This window comes from Ochotona princeps, chromosome 8 (genome assembly GCF_030435755.1).
Source record: "Ochotona princeps isolate mOchPri1 chromosome 8, mOchPri1.hap1, whole genome shotgun sequence".
Classification (NCBI taxonomy): domain Eukaryota; kingdom Metazoa; phylum Chordata; class Mammalia; order Lagomorpha; family Ochotonidae; genus Ochotona; species Ochotona princeps.
The window spans coordinates 16,542,071-16,560,011 of NC_080839.1; the positions used below are offsets into that span (position 1 = coordinate 16,542,071).

General features: G+C 57.7%; 1 protein-coding gene across 2 annotated transcripts in view; it reads right to left on the reverse strand.

The window, feature by feature from the left end:
- Positions 1-17,571, reverse strand: part of ATOH8 (atonal bHLH transcription factor 8) — a 28,224-nt gene extending 10,653 nt beyond the window's left edge. Inside the window, exons 1-2 of one of the 2 annotated variants that reach the window (XM_058667673.1) lie at positions 16,158-17,571; positions 7,814-8,005 (exon numbers count right to left, since the gene is read on the reverse strand). In XM_058667673.1, the coding sequence (XP_058523656.1) occupies positions 7,814-8,005; positions 16,158-17,063 (1,098 nt within the window). In that variant the 5' untranslated portion in view covers positions 17,064-17,571. The remainder of the gene's footprint in view (positions 1-7,813; positions 8,006-16,157) is intronic. The other variant, XM_058667674.1, reaches the window with a different exon arrangement.
- Between the last annotated feature and the right edge of the window lie 370 nt (positions 17,572-17,941).

Below are 17,941 nucleotides of genomic sequence, written 5' to 3' on the forward strand. Positions count from 1 at the left end.
AGCTGTGGCTGCTTGGGGGCCTGAAGGTAGTGTCCTTTCCTTGGGCTCCACAAAGCCTGACTTCTGCAGGGACAGGAGGCCCTGGGCAGAGGGCAGAAGTGTGGACAGAGCAGAGACCTTCAGAGTTCTCACCCTTTGAGCCATCCATACCCCGGACAAATCCCCAAGGCACCTCCAGGTGAGTCCACAGGCTGTGGGAGGGGGCAAGGCCACCTGGGCACCCAGCCCCTAAAGGTCCCTCTGGTGCACATGCGGGTAGGCCAGGCAGACAGCCTTGGGGAAAGTGAGCTGAGTAGACCCGAGCATGTTGGGAATCAACATGAGGATTGGGCCCTGCGGGGGAAAGCAGGGAGCGAAGCAAGAGGAATAAAGTGCAGCGGTCTGGATAAAGCACACGCAAAATGCAAAACTCCCTCCAAAGCCCCAAATCCCAGGCTGGGGAAAAGCTGGCCACCCACATGGTGCCCCTGACAGGCGCTTTTTTTTTTTTTTTCAGCTGGAGTGAGGGGATGCTGGGATGGGGCGGGGGAGAGTGAGCAATGGAAAAGGGGTGCAGGGGACTGAGAAAGCAAAGCAGAAACTCCAGGCCCTTGTTCTTGCCCGGAGTGTTCCCGCTACTCCCTGCCCCCATTCACATCTGACACCTGGCAGCGCCTGGCAGCTCCTCCTGAAGGGTCCCCAGGGGTGTGAGCGAGGCTGAGGCTGCCAGGGCCCACTCTTTTCTCCTTCCCCCTATCAGGGTCCACCTCCCAGCTGCTAGCCCTGGAGCCCAGAAGCCTACATCAACAGCCCCCCCATTTCCCCTTCCCTGACACAGGCCACTGGGTGACTGTCCCAAGGAGGTGCCCAGAGACTCCAAGCAGACGTCTCCCAGAAGCCTTGGCAGCCGCAGCAGCAGCCGGTTCTTTAAAAAGGCTTGGTGTCATACTGCAGTCAGCTGTGGGGCCCGGGCGACTCGATGAATGTGGCTGAGCTCCCTCTGGATTCTGTGATGATCTTGTCCCACCTTGCTTGAGCATGCCTGGGCAGGGTGAGGACTGACTGACTGGAGAGGAACCCCAACCTGGGCAGACCTGCCTTCCAGCTGTTCCGTGCCCTCCGAGGCCCCTTCTCGCTCATCTGTCCCCAGCTCTGGAGAAAGCAGTCACCCCTCGTGTGAACAGCTCAAAGATAGGGAGGAAGAGAGAAAAAAAATAAAGTATAGCAGAGTTCAGGAAACTAATTAGGTAGCCTTCGGGCAGGCAGTGTAGAGGAGAAAACATAGTCACCATTGGTGTTAAGAAAAGGAAGAAACAATATGAAAAGCAAACAAAGGAGGGGAAAAAATACACACAAACCAGAGATAAAAAGTCAGGGGACCACGGGCGGGTGGTGGCGGCGGCGCCCAGGCAGCCCGAATTCCAGCCGCCAGCTTTTACGGCGGCCAGCCCTGTGTTCATAAGCGCGTTTCCTCTCTCACAAAGAGCCTTTTGCACGCTTTCCCCTGCTGCCTCCACACCAGCTGCTCGCGCTGTTGCAGGCTGAGTGATGATGAGGCTCTGAAAGGGTTTTTTGGGAACAGATGGCCAGGGGAGAGCTGGGGAATGTGCCAGCAGAGGGCCGGGCAGGCTGCCAAGGCCTGCGGTGACTGAGTGCTTGGGCTTCCAGCTCGCGTGCTTTCCCTGCCCTCTGCCCTCCGTGGCGCCAGCAGGCCTTCCCAGCGAGCGCTCGGAACATCTGGAGTCTGGGGCTGCCAGGAGGGGGGGCAGAGAAGGGCGGGGGAGGGGGACCCGCTGTTCCCAGGGCCTCACCGCAGGCAGGCAGGCAGGCAGGCCCGCCCGAGCAGCTCCAGCAGCTCCACTAATCAAAACCACAGCGCCCCAATGGGAACCAGGCGTGCTCCCAGCTGCAGTCCCAGGCTGCCAGGCGACTTCACCCGGTGGCAGGCTCTGCTGGTGGTGCTGTCCTCCCTGGGGGTGGTGCTCAGAGTTGATGATGCCTCCCCCATACTGCCCCCAGCCCTGCCTGGTCCCTCACCACCACCAGCAGCAGCAGCAGGCTCCTGACTCCCCATGGCTAAATGAAGCCTCCGCACGCTACTTATGCAAGAGCTGGAGCTCTAGGCGAGGGGCACCACACTGGGCATCTAGGAGCCACACACTATCCCCAGGCGCAGGCCACCACTGTGCTGGGCCACGTGTGAACTGCAGGGGCAAGCAGGCCCCAGGGAGCTAAAGAGTTCTGAGTTTGGAACCCGAGAGATGAAAGGGACCCTGCCACACCCCAGCTGTGTGGTGCTGGCCAAGTGACAGCCCATCTCCTGCCTTCTCCTCTAACACAGGAGGCAGTCCTTGAAGGGTAGGACAGGTGGGTGAGGTACACATGGTGCTCACCATGTAGTTGATATGACTGCTTGGTTGAGGGAGGGGTCCCTACTTATTAGTACCATTTTACAACCTGGGGTGAGGCAAGCTTTAGGAGAACTCACATGCTTGGAAAGCAGGGGCTGCAGCACAGGTCACATGTTGGTCCCAAATGATGGTGCAGGAGCCAGGGTCTAAGCGGCAGTGATCAAGGGGTCAAGGGCAGAAGCCTGGGTCCTTGTCTGCCCACTCACCCACTGTGGCTCAGATCTTGGCTCAGCTGCGCCATCCTGGCCTTCCAATCAAGCTACAACTCTGTTCTCAGGGGTTGGTGCTTGCTGTGCCCCTGCAGGTGCTTCCACACTTGGGTGGGTAGGGGGTCTTGGTGCAAAGACAAGATGCAGGGGGCCAGGGTTGGGGGAGCTGCTCAGCCTTCCTGAGGCAGTCAGAAGGGACTGTCCATGTCACTGTCTTCTCCGAGCATGACAGTTCAGCTCTTGCTCATTGTGTATAAGGCCCACACTTGCAGATGTTCCCCAATGTGTGGTCAAGGAAGGGTGGGGAAGTGTGAGCACCTGTCAGGGCGTGGGGAGAGCAATCCGAAAAAAGGAAGGGGACACAGAAAACCCCCATGCCACCCTGAGGGGACCACCAGCTCAGTCCACCTGGGAACTGCCCCACTAATGATCCTCCCCGCCTCACTTTGCCCCTGCCAGACACTGGGCCTTCCAGTGTCAATTGTGAGAGGAGAAAGAGCAGCTGAGCGAGCACTCTCCATGTTAGAACAAACAGCTGGTGACAAACGTCTGTGTCATTGGAATGCCAGAAAAAAAATAAATAAATAAATCACAGCCATTTTTACAACTCAAAGGAAATTTGATGGTGATTTCCCATCCCTGCCCCACTCCCTGCCTCTTTCCCTCCTTGCCCAGTGTAAGATGGATTCTATGGGCTCTGAAAGCAAATGGCTTTTAACTCAGTGACTTGTCCCAGAGGTTGGGGAAACAAGAAGCCCCTCCAACCCACTAGCCCACCTACAAGAGGACAGGCCAGTGAGAGGTGACAAGCACAGCTCCCTTGCTGGCCAGGTGGTCGCAGGCAGGTTCCCCAGGCTCTCAGAGACTGAGCTTCGTGGTTCAGAATCACACCAGTTCTGACCAGGAGGGATGAGTTGGTGGGAGGAGTCGATGCAGCCATTGAAAGCACCAAGTCCAAACTTGGCATGTGACCCCTGTTCCCTGAAGGTCACATGCCATCTGTACTCTAGGGCACTCTGATCTCTGTAGCAACTTTCAAAACACCCAGGTGGCTGCAGGCACCCACTCCTGGGGCCTCCCTTGCTGCCTGAGCCTCTGGGCCATGCCCCAGCCTGGCATCTATGAACCACCTGAGGACAGGACTCACACATGGTTCCACTGGCCCAGGCTCAGACCACTGCTGCTGTTATTACTCAGTGATGCCCTACACTGTGAGACAAGGGCTCCTTTCTACTCTGCAGGTCCAGCCCAGGTGTGCAAGGTGTACAGAGTGTGGGACCCACCCCATCCAGGTGTGCAAGAACAGTTCTGCCTCCTCCTCTTCCTCTCTTCCCTCCTCGTCGTCCTCAGAAGCTTTGAAACAGGAGCTGCAGAAATATGGCTGGGAGCCAGGTACTTAATGTGCACTTTATCTTCAGCTGCAGCTGGAGTCAGGGCTCAACGGCCCCAGAGCTGTCCACTCCTTCTACTCTTTCTGCCGGGTGGCCTCCGACTTGGGCTTGGTCCCATGGGGGGAGGCTTCCCAGGGGGGCTCTGAACCCTCTACACCAAGGCCTGGGAGGCCCAGAATAGGAGAACTGCCTGATCAAAGGATGTGGGTCTCCTCATCCCAGCCCCAAAGGATGCACCTGGCCATGAAACAAGCTCACCTGCAATTCTGCTCTTAACTCAGACCTGGAGGGACAGGGCAGCTCATCAGAAACTGAGTTCCATATCTTAGCACAGCACCCTGCAGGAGGAACAACCAGCCTCCCTGGTACCTGCGAACAGCTCAATTCATTCTGAGTCCCAGTGGCGAAAGCCTTGAGCTTCGCAGCTCCACAGTTTCCACGGCAGACACCCGCCCAGCAGCCTTCAGGTCGCAGACTGTGGCTCCTCAGCCTCCAGTAAGGCTATATGACAGGTGCATGGCTGGAGTCACTCCTTCTGCCTGTAACTTCCATCCCTGGTCAAGGCCACAGAGCTAGAGTTTAACTGCATTCCCCCAAAGTTCAGTGCAGAAACCTTGGTCCCCACATTCATGCATTAATGGTGTTCAGAGGGCATTCGGAGCAGCATGGTCAGGGGAGTGAGGCCTCCGCAGCATGGGGGAGCTTTACAGGAAGAGGGGCAAGAGCTGGCTCCCTGCACTGCCTCAGCATGGGATGCCGTCTGCTGTGTCATGATGCAGCACGAAGGTCCTCACCAGGGCCAGGGACATGCCCTTGGATTTGCCACTCTGTACAACTGTGGGTCCAAACCAACCTGCCTTCTTTCTATGCTACCCAGTCTGTACAAGGAACACAAAGCAGACTGGAATGGGGGAAGGGGAATGCCAAGCTGTCACACACTCATCCAGAATTGCTTTATGGGACTGGCCTTCAAGACTACAGATATGGAGTGGGTCCAGGTCCAGGGAAGAAGGACCTGAAGATCAAGTAGGCTCTGGGGGTCACCTCATCTCCCAAAAGAAAGAACAAGAAAAGAACCTTAGCACCCAACAGCCAGGAAGGACGTAATAGCCTGCAGTCAGGGGAATACAGACTAAAGAGAAAGTGTATCCCTCTCACGCCAGTCAGAATCAGAGTGGACCCCCAAGCACCCGATCCTGGGGTCTTCTCTTAGGCAACACCAATGGCAAATGGCATGGAGCTTCCCTTCCCCAACACACACACCCTGCTAATCCAGACCCACGGACCTGCCTCCTGAGCCAGGAAGGACACACTGGCCCCCGGGGAACCAGGTTCCTGATCTCACTCTCTCACTGCAGCAGATTCCCTGTGCTTTGGCGTGGCCCTCAAGGCTGCAGACTCATGAGGGGAGCCAGGGTTCTTCCTGGCTGCTCCTTGCTCACCCCTGCACAGGTGCTGCTGGCTGGCTGGCAGGGCAGGGAGCAACAGTGCACCTGTGCTGCCTCCACGTGCCAGGATCACCGTCAGTGTCAAGAGCTGCTCACAGAGGGAGCAGCGAAGGAGGGGCAGGGCTCAACAGGATGACAATTCATGGTCAAGGACTCCAAGAACCTGGAGGGAGTGGCTTGGGGGCCTGAGGACAAAAGGCTTGGCTCCTGGGATGCCCCTGGAGCCACACCTAGGAAAGGCTGCGGTGGTCCTACTGAGGGGTAGGGCCTGGCCTGGGAAGGGCTGGAGTTGAACACGTTGCTCCCTGTGACTCCTAAATCTGCCCAAGCGGGAGGTATGCCACTGCTGAGGACTGGATTTGAGTATGCCAGACCATGCAGGTAAGCAGGGCAAGGACCACTCCCACACTCCCAGCTAGGTGGGCTCCAAGTCTGAGGGCAGGGGACAAACAAGACCCCAGGCCTGAACTAGGGTCGGGGGCAAGCGGGCAGATGGGGGAAGAGATGTCAAGACTAGAGGCAGGCTAGACAGGACACACGTGTTCCCATCCCACACCGTCCACTGCAGCCCAAGATTCCCCTCCGAGGCTCTGTCACCGGCTCAGCAGGCCCCACAGGAGGAGTGAGTTCAGACCACGTGCATGCCTTGTGAGCCCCACTCATTCAAACCCAGGGCTGGGTTTTCTGATGCGTTTTAACCACCATCCAGCACTTCAATCTCCCAACCTGTGCATTGGGCAGGCTGGACCAGACTCTAGGGCAGGGAACAGGGGGACGGCTTCAAGGGGCTGAGGTTTAAGGACATCTCAGGGAAACCCAACGCTCGGTTCTGCCTTCCTCTCCCTGGCCTCCAGCTCATGACACTGTCTGCCCCAATCAAGGATTCCATGGTCTGCCTCCAGGGTGGGAAAAGGGGGACAGGCAGGGGCAGAAAGGGAGGGTGCCCCCCTGCTGCCCATCCACAGCCTGGACTGACTGACAGAGGGGCTGAAGGACAGACAGGGCAGAATGCCAGGGGAAGTTCATGGAGAGTTTACAAATCCCCTTTGTCACAGTGTGCGCCGCACGGAGCCATCAATCATGCCCTTAATTTACCCAGGCGGGCGTCACTCCCCAGAGGATGGGAGGGGGGCCAGAGCAGGCAGGGGCGCTTCCTCTCTCACTCTCTTGATGAGAAGTTCATCTAATTGGTCCGCATTAAATCACTTCCAGGAATGCAAAGCGGAATTACTGCAGCAGCCGATGCAGCCACTGTCCCCACCACAGGGCAGGGGGCTGCTGCTGGCGAGGAGGCAAGGAGATCCACCCTGGTGATGGCCTGGGACCCTCTACAGAGGGCCTCCCCGCCCAAGGCTCTGGGGTGGGGAGCCTGGGAGAACTGCAGAGCCCCCAGACAGGCCTGTCCAAGGTGGAGGAGGGGAGGTAAGAGAGGACCAGGAAGATCAGGAAGGAAAAAGTCAGCAGGAGGGCTACGCAAAGGATGCCAGCTGGTTCTGGGAACATACAGGGCAGGAGGCTCCTTCTGCTCACAGACAGGCCCCATTCATGCTGGATCTGTCTCCTTCCGGCTACTCCAGAAGGCTGCACTGAGCCCAGACCAGAAACACCCAAAGCAGCAGCCATGCCCACCCCCTTCCCCCTGCACACACATCAGACTGCCTTCAGCCCTGCCTCACCTGCCTGGTGGTGTCTCCCAGCTGTTCCCCTAGCCCCAGTGCAAACTCCACGGCCTGAGATGCCCCTTCGCTCAGCAGCTGCTCTGTCCCTAACGCACCGGGCCTGCTCCTGCCCTTGCCTCACCCTTCCACAGCACAAGCCGATCTTTCCCACCTTCATCTCTGCACAAGCGTCTCCCTGACCAATCTGTGAGCGTGGCACCCAGAATCTGGCTTGTGGTCTTTATGCCCCTGCCTGGGTTGCTTGGTGTATGCTTAGGGCTTAGACAATCGCTCTAGGAGGGAGGGATGAACAAGTGAACGAAACGATGCCGATCACCCACCTTAATACACAGCCTCAGGATTGGACTTCAACTAAGTCACCTTTCCCAAGCCTGCTGACGGGCTCTCCCAGACTGTCATACCACTCAGGAGAATCCAGTCCTGATTGGACACACATCAGGGCCATGCAGGAAACTCAGCACTGAAGCCCACAAGATCAGAAAGGGTTTCATTTAATTGCCGAGCAGAGCCAGGACCCAGAGACCCCAGCAGCTTCATAACCCAGGCAGGGTCCCTCCCACAATTCCAGGCATGCAAGGAGACCCGCATCCCTTTGGAATCCCGAGCCCAGGCAGCATGTCCCCCAAGCTCCTTGCCCTGCCTCTTCTGTCCTCCCCGGAGACCACTACCCCTGGGGCAGCAATGGCGGCTGAGTACCTTGCGTTTCTTGGCGCGTCCCTCAGCCTGCAAGGTGCGGGTGCAGCGCTGCACACACTCGGAGAAGCTAAGGTTGCTATGGTCTGCGCTGTAGTCCAGGTCAGCCAGCCGTGCCAGGGACAGGATGTAGTTACAGGCGATCCTCAGGATGGCCAGCTTGGATAGCTTCTGCCCGTAGGAGTAGCATGGCACCTGCGGCGGAGGGGAGAAGGTGTCAGGAGGGCTGCGGGGAGGCTTCTGTGGGCACATGCCTCTGTCAGCAGGTGTAGCAAGAGTGGGTGAGGGAGGAGGCCTGGGGTGTTTCTGGACTGGGGTGTTCTACCAAATTTTATTTTAATCTGTGCTAAGCACCTGCTGTTCACACACATACAGATAAACACACTCATATACTCTGAGGCAATATTTACACTCCCATTATGCTGAGGAAGACATTGGAGCTCAGCGCATGCCTGTGATTCAGTTTGGATCAAAACACTAAATCTTGGTGTGTGTGTGTCTGGCGGGGGGGTGGTCCAGCATGATAACTCAACAAGTTAATCCTCCTTTTGCAAGCACCAGCATCCCATATGGGCACTGGTTCATGGCCCGGCTGCTCCACTTCCCATCCAGCTCCCTGCCTGTGGTCTAGGAAAGCACTGGAGGATGGCCTAAAGCCTTGGGACCTTGCACCAGCGTTGGGGACTTGGAAAAATTCTTGCCTTTGGATTGACTCAGCTCTGGCTGTTGCAGCCATTTGGGGAATGAACCAATGAATCTTCTGCATAGAAGATCTTTTTCTTTCTATCTCTCCTCTGTGTAAATCTTTTTTCCAATAAAAATAAAATATTTGAATAAAAAAACACTGAATCTCCATTATAACTCCTCCACCCTCCCAGAGTAGACACATCCTAAGCAAACAGATAGCTAATACACTTTTTTTAAGTCTCTGATGCTATGTCAATTTTTTCTTTCAAATAAAGCGAAAAATAAATGGAAGTCTTAAAACAGTAACAGAGACAGGCACCTGAGACTGAAGGACATCCAGGGGGAAGCAGCCCAGGCTCAAGTGAAAAGACACAGACATGCTGTGTCTTGTCTTCCTTTCCTGTTGGCTGCTTCTCTGCCCTCCCGAGCCGGGTGCTGCCAGACCTACAACAGACGCATGATAAGCAGAGCCCCTGTCGGACTTGGCCTCATGGTCACTGACTCATCACCAAGCTGATACTCGCTAACTGCACAGGGATTTGGTGGAGTCGAAAGACACAGCCTTTGATGGTTAACATTCTCCACCACTGTCTATGCCGTGTGAGTCAGAGGCAATGAGGACCGCAGCCCATGTGGCCAGGCCTCTGGGTGCTAGCGGGGAGCTGTCTCCAGCAGAGGCAGCCATAGGCATTAAGCAAGGGTGACTGGCATTCCTGCGACATGTGTGCTTTCCCCACGTGGTTGTGACACTCCACAAGCAAGCCTGGCTCTAGCTCCCTCCTCTCTGGGGACTTCAGGATCTGTATGTGGCTTCCTGGGCAACCCAGACCTTCCCACAGTGCCAGCACTGATCAGATGCTCCCCTCATGCCAGGAGCTCTCACCTAGAGACAAAGCTTTCGCTGAAGGAAGAGCTGGCAACATCTACAGATATTTCTTTCTTGTCTTTTGTTTGTTTGCATTTGTGTGTGTGTGTGTATTATTATTTATTTACTTTTTTGGAAGGCAGATTTTTTACAGGAATAGATGGAAGAAACAAAGAAAGGTCTTCCATCTGCTGGTTCACTACCCAAGTAATTGCAAAGACCAGAGCTGAGCTGATCTGAAGCTGGGAGCAAAGAGCTTCTTCCCAGCTTCCCATGTGGGTGCAGGGTCTCAAGGACTTGAGCCACCCTCTGCTGCTGCTTTCCCAGGCCAAAAGCAAACAGCTGGATGGAAAGTGGAACAACCAGGACATGAACCAGCACCCACATGTGATACAGGTGCTTGCAGAAGGAGGATTAACCTGTTGAGCCATCATGCCAGCCCCTGTAAATATTCTTGACACTGCAAGGAGCTGGGAGCATAGAGGCCTGGGAGCTGCCAAACATCCTACGACACACAGGATGCCCCACTGCCCCTACAACTAAGAATGACTTGGTCCCAAATGATCACTGTCCCAAGGAAAAAAAACCCCAATCTAGGCTCTGGGATAAAGCACGGGTGAGAAAGTCACCTCAGGTTGGGAACCACCAATGCATCACCGACTTTTAATGCCTTTAACTAATGCAGCCAATTAAGCCACTATTTGCAGTGCCAGCAGCTCAGAGTGCCACCCAGTGTGGCTACTGGCTGCTCTGCTTCCAATCCAGCTTCCAGATCATGTGCCTGGACAGGCAGTGGAGGAGTTCCCAAGGGCTTGGGGCTCCCTCACCCTGCCACCTGTGTGGGAAATCTGGGTGGAATTTTGAGCTCCTGGCTTCAGTCTGACCCTGACGTGGCCATGGCCATAAATCACTGTTTGGAAAGGGAGTCTATGGCCATACCACCCTGAATGCGCCCAATCTCGTCTGATCTCGGAAGCTAAGCAGGGTCGGGCCTGGTTAGGACTTGGATGGGAAGGGAATCAGTGGATGGAAGGGGCATGTATACACGTATGTGTGTGTGACTGATTTTCAAATAAATAGATATGGAAAATCCAAGAAAATAAAAACTCCCATCTCTCTTTGTCCAAGAGCATTCTCTGAATGCCCATCTGTCCTGTACTCCCTATCACCGCGGCTCATTCAGCAGTCTGTATTGGTGTGACTCTCTGGGAGAGGGCCCAGGTGAACGAGCCTGGCTCAGGTCCTGCCTGCACAAGCCCTCAAAAAGGTTGACAGGACAAGGGAATTGGGGCAAATAAACACGTGCTCTCCCCATCCTCCTGTGACTCCAGCATCTGTACTGAACTGAGCCACACAACCCCCCGCCCCTCTCTCTGAGGATGCAGATCCAGCTGCTTGGCACCCAGCCAAAGTGCACATGGGTCTGTCAGTCACCTGGGTTCAACTCCTGGCTCAGGTCCCCACCTAGCTGCCAGACCCCAGGCAGGCAACAAAATCTCCCTGAGCCTCTGTTTCCCCGTCCCACTGCTCACAGAGCAGTGAGAATGCAATGAAGTACATGCATGGCACCGAGTCAATAAAACCTGCTGGAGGTCAGGGAAACCCCTACCCTGGCTGCTGCAGGGCGACACCAAGGAGGCTCCAGAGCTGGGACACTGTGCCTGAACCAAGGAGGGGGAGGAGGTGACAGAGCAAGCCAGCTCCCTTGCAAGTCCAAGCCGCCACCTTTCACTCCCAGCCCCTGGCCACAGTTCCAAAGCCATGCAAGAAAATGTTGGCAGGACAGCAAGTCAGCACGCCTTGTTTATTGCCAAGCACAGCCCAGAGAATCCTGTTTTATCAGCCTGAACAAATAAACAACCGCCTGCACTTCTGCCTGCTCCTTACCCCTAGAGTGGGGACAGGGGGGAGCTAAGGACCCCTGGGGCCTGGTTCCAGCCTTGTGACACTGCCCAGAGCACCCCTGTTGCCCAGAGGGGGCCCCAGAATGGCTGAGTTTCCAGTGGGACTGGGATGATTCTGCACAGGGAGAGGACGCAGCCTTGGGATCCAATGTGGCGGCTCAACCATAGAGCAAGATGAGGTCAAGGTCAACCACAGAAGAGCATCCCAGCAACACCCAGAGTCCACCCACCCACTCTAATGTCTGTGCCTACCCCTGCAGGCTACAGGCACCTGTCGTCCTCCATGGTCAAAGGACAGAGGCCACAGTAAAGGGCAGGACCGCCTGACTCCCACCCCTGACCATCACATACCCAGCTATCAGAAAGGCAGTAGCTTGTCTCTTGCTCATGCCACAGGAATATGTAAAGGCCAGAGGTGCATGCATTAGCATTTTCAAATGTCCCACATGCTCCGAAGCTGGACTCTCTCCTGACCCCAGTCAGCAGCAGCAAATAGAAGGAGAAGGACCCTGGCCCGAGAGCCCAAAGGCCTGGCTCTACTATGAGCCACTCCACAGGACCTCAGTTCTCTCATCAGTAAAATGCGCATCAGAATATCTGTGAAAGGAAAGATGGGCCAATGTGGGGAAGCAGCACAGAGAAGCAAAGCCAGGAGCCCACCAGGGCTTGCAGGACAGCCCACGATTCACCCTCCACCCACTACCACGCACACACCCTCCAGCTCCTGCCCGCTCTGCACAGTGCACTCCTAGAAGCCCAGAGTCCTTCCTGGCTGCGGCAGCCCTGGTCACTGCACAAAGCTGGGCACCGGCCCCCGTTTGTGCCTACTCACCAGTCACCTGGGGAGGCTGAGCGCTGGGTTCCCAGCAAAGCTGCTCTCGCAAGGCAGGGCGGGACAGGGCAAGGTGCTGGGTGCAGTCTATTTAAACACGCCCTTTAAACTCAAAGCTCCCTACACAGCGAGTGACAACAGCCTATCGCCCTGTGACCTCGCGGGATGTGCTTAACCATCCATAAGTCTGCTCATCTGGGACTCGGGGAGGCAGCACTTAAGATGCACAGCCACAGATGCAGGCAAAGCAGTGAGTGACACCCCAAGATGCAACATACACCCCCTCTGTCACCTCCCCCTGCCCGTGTTCAGGCCCCCTCTGCACTGCTTGAAGAGGTCCCCTGAGTCTCCTTCCTTTTCCCATGGGATTTGGGAGAGAAGGAGGTAGTTAAGCTGGGGAGCACCGTCTCCAAGTCCTCCTCCAACCCCCTCCACCACTGAGCGCCTCAGTCCACTAAGTGAGGCTGCCCCAGGGGACTCTAGGGACAGCAGGGGAAGTGGCCTGGATCTGCACCAGGGAGAAGCCACTTCAGCAGGGAGCCCTCGCCATTCCCGCTCACTGTGACACAGCTTGGTGGGAACACAGGCTCCCACTCTCAAGGCCCACATCCCTCCCCCAACCCCAGGTTAGCCTCCAACAAGGTTCTGCTTTCCCTCGGTGCCCCACGTACAGCCAGGCCAGGCCCAGCTGTGCACACAAGGCAGTAGCGCAGGGGCCTAGGTGCAGTTGGGGCTGGTGGCATGTACTGCAGCTTGGCCATCTGCCTTGGACAGCCCTGAATGGCTCCTGCCCGCCAACCAGAGCACCTCTCCCCTGCCTGTGGTACCCCTCCCTCTTCCCCCCTCTCCCGACCAATATCCTTGTGGTGGACAAAATCTGGCTGGCTTCCTCATGCTCAGAGTGGACAGCTCCAAGGCCTCAGGCAGGTTGCAGGGCCGAGTTATGAAGGGCTCTGGTGTCTGCCAACAACACACTAAGTAGGCCTGATGCAAATCCAAGCTGTGCAGTGACAGCGGCCACAGCTCTGCAGGAGCTGCCACAGCGCAGCCTGATGACGAACATGCGACAGTGGTGCGGCCATGTGCATGGCAAAGGGCTGCATGACCTCAGGCAAGTTAGACAAACTCTCTAGGCCCAAGTGTAAAATGGGGACATGAGAACCGCGCCCAAGTCCCTATGTGAACCAACACAAGCAACGGGCTTTAGCATGCCGCCTGGCACAAGGACAGAACCAGGTGAACAGCAGTTTAATCAGTGGTGTTAAAATCAATAAAGCCTTGTTCTAACAGCTGGGATTGTGGCACAGTGCGTTGAGCCACCGTTTGTGGTGCTGGCAGCCTATATCAGAGTGCTGTCTGGAGTTCAGGCTGCTCCACTTCTAATCCAGCTTCCTGCTACCATGTCAGTGTTAGCAGTGAACGATAGTCCAAACCCTTGGGTCCCTGCCACCCATGTGGGAGACCAGGATGGAGTTTCTGGCTCCTGGCCCAGTCCTGGTGGTTGTAGTTACTTTGATGAGTGAAACAGTAAACTGGAGTCCCTCCCTGTCTCTCCCTCTGCCTTTCAAATGAATAAATGAATGAATCTCGAAAAAGATTTGTCACTGCATCTTTTCACGTGCTCTCTGCCAAAAAAGCCATTGATGAGGTCGGCAAGAGTTTCATTGGAGTTGTAGTAACAGAAGCCCAGAGAGGGAGAGCGGGTTGTCCAGGGCTACACAAGACAGCAAGCAGTGATCACCCAGATTCGCAGGCCAGTCTCAGAACTCCTGGGCCAGTGCTCTTCGCCCCCATGCCAGGAAGCTGCCCATAGCAATGCCCCAGACCAGAGGCCCACTCCCACCACCAGCCTTAGCGTCACCGAGGTCACCAGGGTCTTGCATCAGGAAGGCTCCTTGTCTCCCCTCCCTGTCCCCTTCCTGCTTCTAGAGGGCTCACTCTGGAAGGCTGCCCTGAGCCCATCTGGCCTGGGACAGGACAGTGGGGTGCATCACACCGGTGGAGACTGGAGTACTGGGTTGCCACACAGGATACTCACCATCAGACCAGTGCAATGTGGTCTTGACCTTGGCCGTGTGATCACAAGTGCACAGCCTCTATTTCCTTCCTTCTCAGCTACAGGCAGGTATCCGCTCAGACCTCACAGCCTTTCCAGGGAAGGGTCAGGAAGAGCAAAGGCAAGAGGAAGCAGGCAGGAGCAGGTCCTTCCGCCTGCTGTTAGGCACACGCGGGAGGGCCATGCACCTGTCTGTGTGGGCACACACACTCGCTCCCTGGCAGGGCTGGCTTTGTGCTTCCTTGTCTCTCATGGCAGGAGTGAAGGGAGACCCTTTCTTAACTTGCCGAGCCTGTCAAGTGCACACGCTGCCTCTGTTAACACAGACACCTGAGGGTGAGGAGGCAGCCCAGCAGGCCGGCACAGACAGCAGTGGAGGACAATGGGTCAAACAGATGTTCTGGAAACCTCTGTCATCTTCCCTAACCTGTCGGGTTGTCATGCGCGAATCTCCCTCCTCCTGTGGTCTCAGCTTTCTAGCCCATGAAATGGACAGATCTGATCCTGGCCACATTGTGGTACCAATCCTTTAAGATGGGATTTCTTGTGGGAAGAAGTAGAAAACCACTGGACATATGAGATGTGCTAGAGCACGCAGAGCCCTGAGAAGTCACTCCCTTGGCATGGAAAGGGGCAGCTGGAGTGACAGAGAGGGCCCCAGACTGGCACTGAAAGGACCTTGGTGCCAGCCCTGCCCTGTGACTCACCAGCTGGGCAGCTGTGGGCACGTGGCTTCCCAAGCTGGAAGGGGCTTCCTTGGGTGCAAGGCAAGCAGGTGCATGCGTGTTTCTTTGCCTTCCGGTCACTGAGCGGGTGCAGGGCACCTCCCCCAACTCCAACACTCCCAGAGCTGCTGGCCCAGGATGGGGTCAACTGCTCCTCTGGGCCCACTGCCCAGCACCCCAGCTGGTGTGGCTGCAAACACTGGCCCAGCCTGGACTGTCATAGCCATCCGTCCCCAACCTCCGTTCCCCAACCCAAGCAAGACACATGGGTTTTTTTGCCTTCCAGGGGTCCAATGGACAGAGGCACCAGTGCCCCCACACTACTCCCAGAGGGAAAGAGTGTGACCCAGAGAGATCCCTCATTTCACAGTATGTTGGTGGCTAAAGCCCAGAGTGCTACAGTAAATTTCCTGGAGTCGCACAGCAAGTCAGTGGCTGAGCATTCTAAATAAATAAATAAATAAATACAACTCACTCTCCACACCAGCACCCCCTTTCATCCCTGCTGCATTCCCTAAGTAGGATGCTGGCACTCACCAGCCCTGGGCTCCCTCTCCCTTCTAATAAAATGAGAAGCCTAGAGCATGAGGTGGTGCCAGCCTGTGGCACTGTGACGTGCCACTCCTTCCCGTGGGCGGTTCTTGGGTTAAGTGCTTCTCCTCTCACCACCCCCACAGAGTACTATTTGGTCACACAGTGAGGCCCACTCCATGCAGAGCCATGCAGTGAAGATTCCCACCCCCACAGGCATGCTGCCTGCTCTCAGATCCCCAAGAGAAGCGACCCACTAGCCCCCTCCAGGGAGGGGCCCACAGCCCACAAACAGCATGAACACGCCCGGCACCCTCACCAGGGAAGCTGGAGCTAAAGAGGGGCTACCAGGCTCCCCCTTCCTCTGCCCCCACCCCACCCAGTCTAGAACTCCACACTCTGCTTCGCACTGTTCCCGGTCTCAACAGCACCAGTAGTGGCACCAAGACCCTCAGCCACGCCAACTACTACGCGCTCTGAGGTGGATTCCCACATTCTCCTCTGTGCTCCGCAATGCATCCCGGGACTCCGGGAGGCAGATATTCCCCATCAGAAAAGTGAACAAGAGCTAGAATCCCAAGCGCCAGGACTGGGTTGGGGGTGGGGGATGGTGAGAAGACATGGGGTAGCGCAGACGCAGCCCCCACATATGGACCCCTTACCCCGGGCTTGCCAAGCTGGGTCGCCCAGCCACCCGCTGGACCGCGCATCCCCACACACTGGGAGGGGTGAGCGTGGAGCCGCTACCTGCTTCCTGAGCGCCTCGAAGGCTGCGCTGATGGTGTGCACCCGCGTCCGCTCCCTGGCGTTCGCAAGGAGTCTTCGGGTCTGCTGTAGGGCTTTGATCTCCGAGGAGGTTGAGGTCGCTTCACCCGGCCGTTTCCTAGGCGACGAGGAGGCATCCGGATGGTTATTGTAAATTACGTGTGAAATTGACGAGTAGGAACTTTCCCCCGGGCGTGTTGGGGGCGCGGGGCGCACGGAGGGCTCCGGGAGTGCAGGGGGCGCGGGGCGTGCCGGCGGCGCGCAAAGCAAGATGCGGGGACGCAGAACAGGTTCGCGGAAAGACGGGGCCTCGGAACCTCCGGGTGCCTGGCCTAGGGGTGCTGGAGGAGGCGGTGGCGGCGGCGGCGGTGGCGTGGGGAGTCCCGGTCCCACTGCGCCCAGAGCGAAGCCGCGTTTCCGCGCATCCGAGACCTCCGGCGCGCGGGCGCCCCTGCGCTCCCCGGCTGCGTCCGCGCCTCTACCTGGGAGAACGGCCGGCGCCACAGCGGCTGGCACCGGGGCCAAGACGGGGACGGGTTGCAACCGCTGGGTCCTGTCCCGCAGCCCGTTGGTGGCGGTGGCGGCGACGGCGGCGGCTGGCTTGGGCGCCTCCAAGTCCAATCGGAAAGTTTTATAGCCGTTCGCGCGCCGCGCCGGCTCTTTGCCTTTACGTTTGAGCTTCCTGAGGCCGTTCAGCTCCTTCACGCACACGGTCTTCCAGGGCCCGTCCTCGAGGACCGGGATGTGCTTCATGGCTCGGGCAAGCGCGCGGGGCAGGGGCGTGGGGCGGCCGGTCGCGCGCCGGCTGCGCTCGCTCTGCACGCCGCGCGCCGGCTCGGCCCGGGCTGCCGCCGCGCTCAGCGCCGCCGAGTCTCGGGCGCTCCCCATCCGGCCGCCCGCGCTCCCGCCGGCGCGCCCTCTCTCCCCCTGCGCCCCGGGGCAGCTGCGCAGCCGGCTCGGGGTAGGCGCGGAACCGTCCGCTCCCGGAGCGCTCAGAGTGTCATCTGAAGTCGCTGCGGCCGCGCCAGCCCCGCCGGAGAACGCCCGCTGCGCTCCATCTGTGTTTGTTTAGCCTCAGTTTACACAGAAGCCCAGTTCACCAGATCAGTCAGCGCCGCCGCCCGGAGAGGAGGCAGCTCCTGCCGCCGCCGTCGCCTCCCCAGCCCCGGCCGCCCGAGCCGCGAGCGCCTTTAAAGAAACAGGAAGCATTTTTCAAAACAGCGGGGCTGCCCGCCGCCTCTTTGGTCCACGTGCTCTCCTCCTCCACTCCCCTGCCAGCCCCATCCCCTCCTCGGGCCCACCACTCGCCTCCCCGGGACCCCCGCCCCGCCACTGCTCCGTTAGGGACGCTGCTCTTGTCTCCGCCCCTAGCGGACCCGCGCCTGCAGGGCTCCTGCACCCAAGCACGTGCCCCACCACCCCTCGTGCGCTTTGCCCCTCTGCAAAGCAGCCTCAGGGCCTGCTGTCCTGCAGCGCCCACCGTCTCCTCTGCACGTTGTCCTTCTGCAGTTCCTCATGGGCGACCCCCACATGCACGGCCTCACCAGCTGGGACAGCGAAGCCAGGTACTGGAAAGGATGTGCGACGTAGGGAAACTGAGGCTGCCCGAGAGGATGGGCTTTCCCGAAGCAGCGACAGAGGATGGAAACTTCAGATTTGGACAGACCTGGCATCTGGGGCGAATCTGAAGTCAGCCCACGCCAGGGGTCCTGCTGTGTGCGTGCTTCCTCATCTGTGACCTGAGAAATGCAGGCCATATCGGTGCC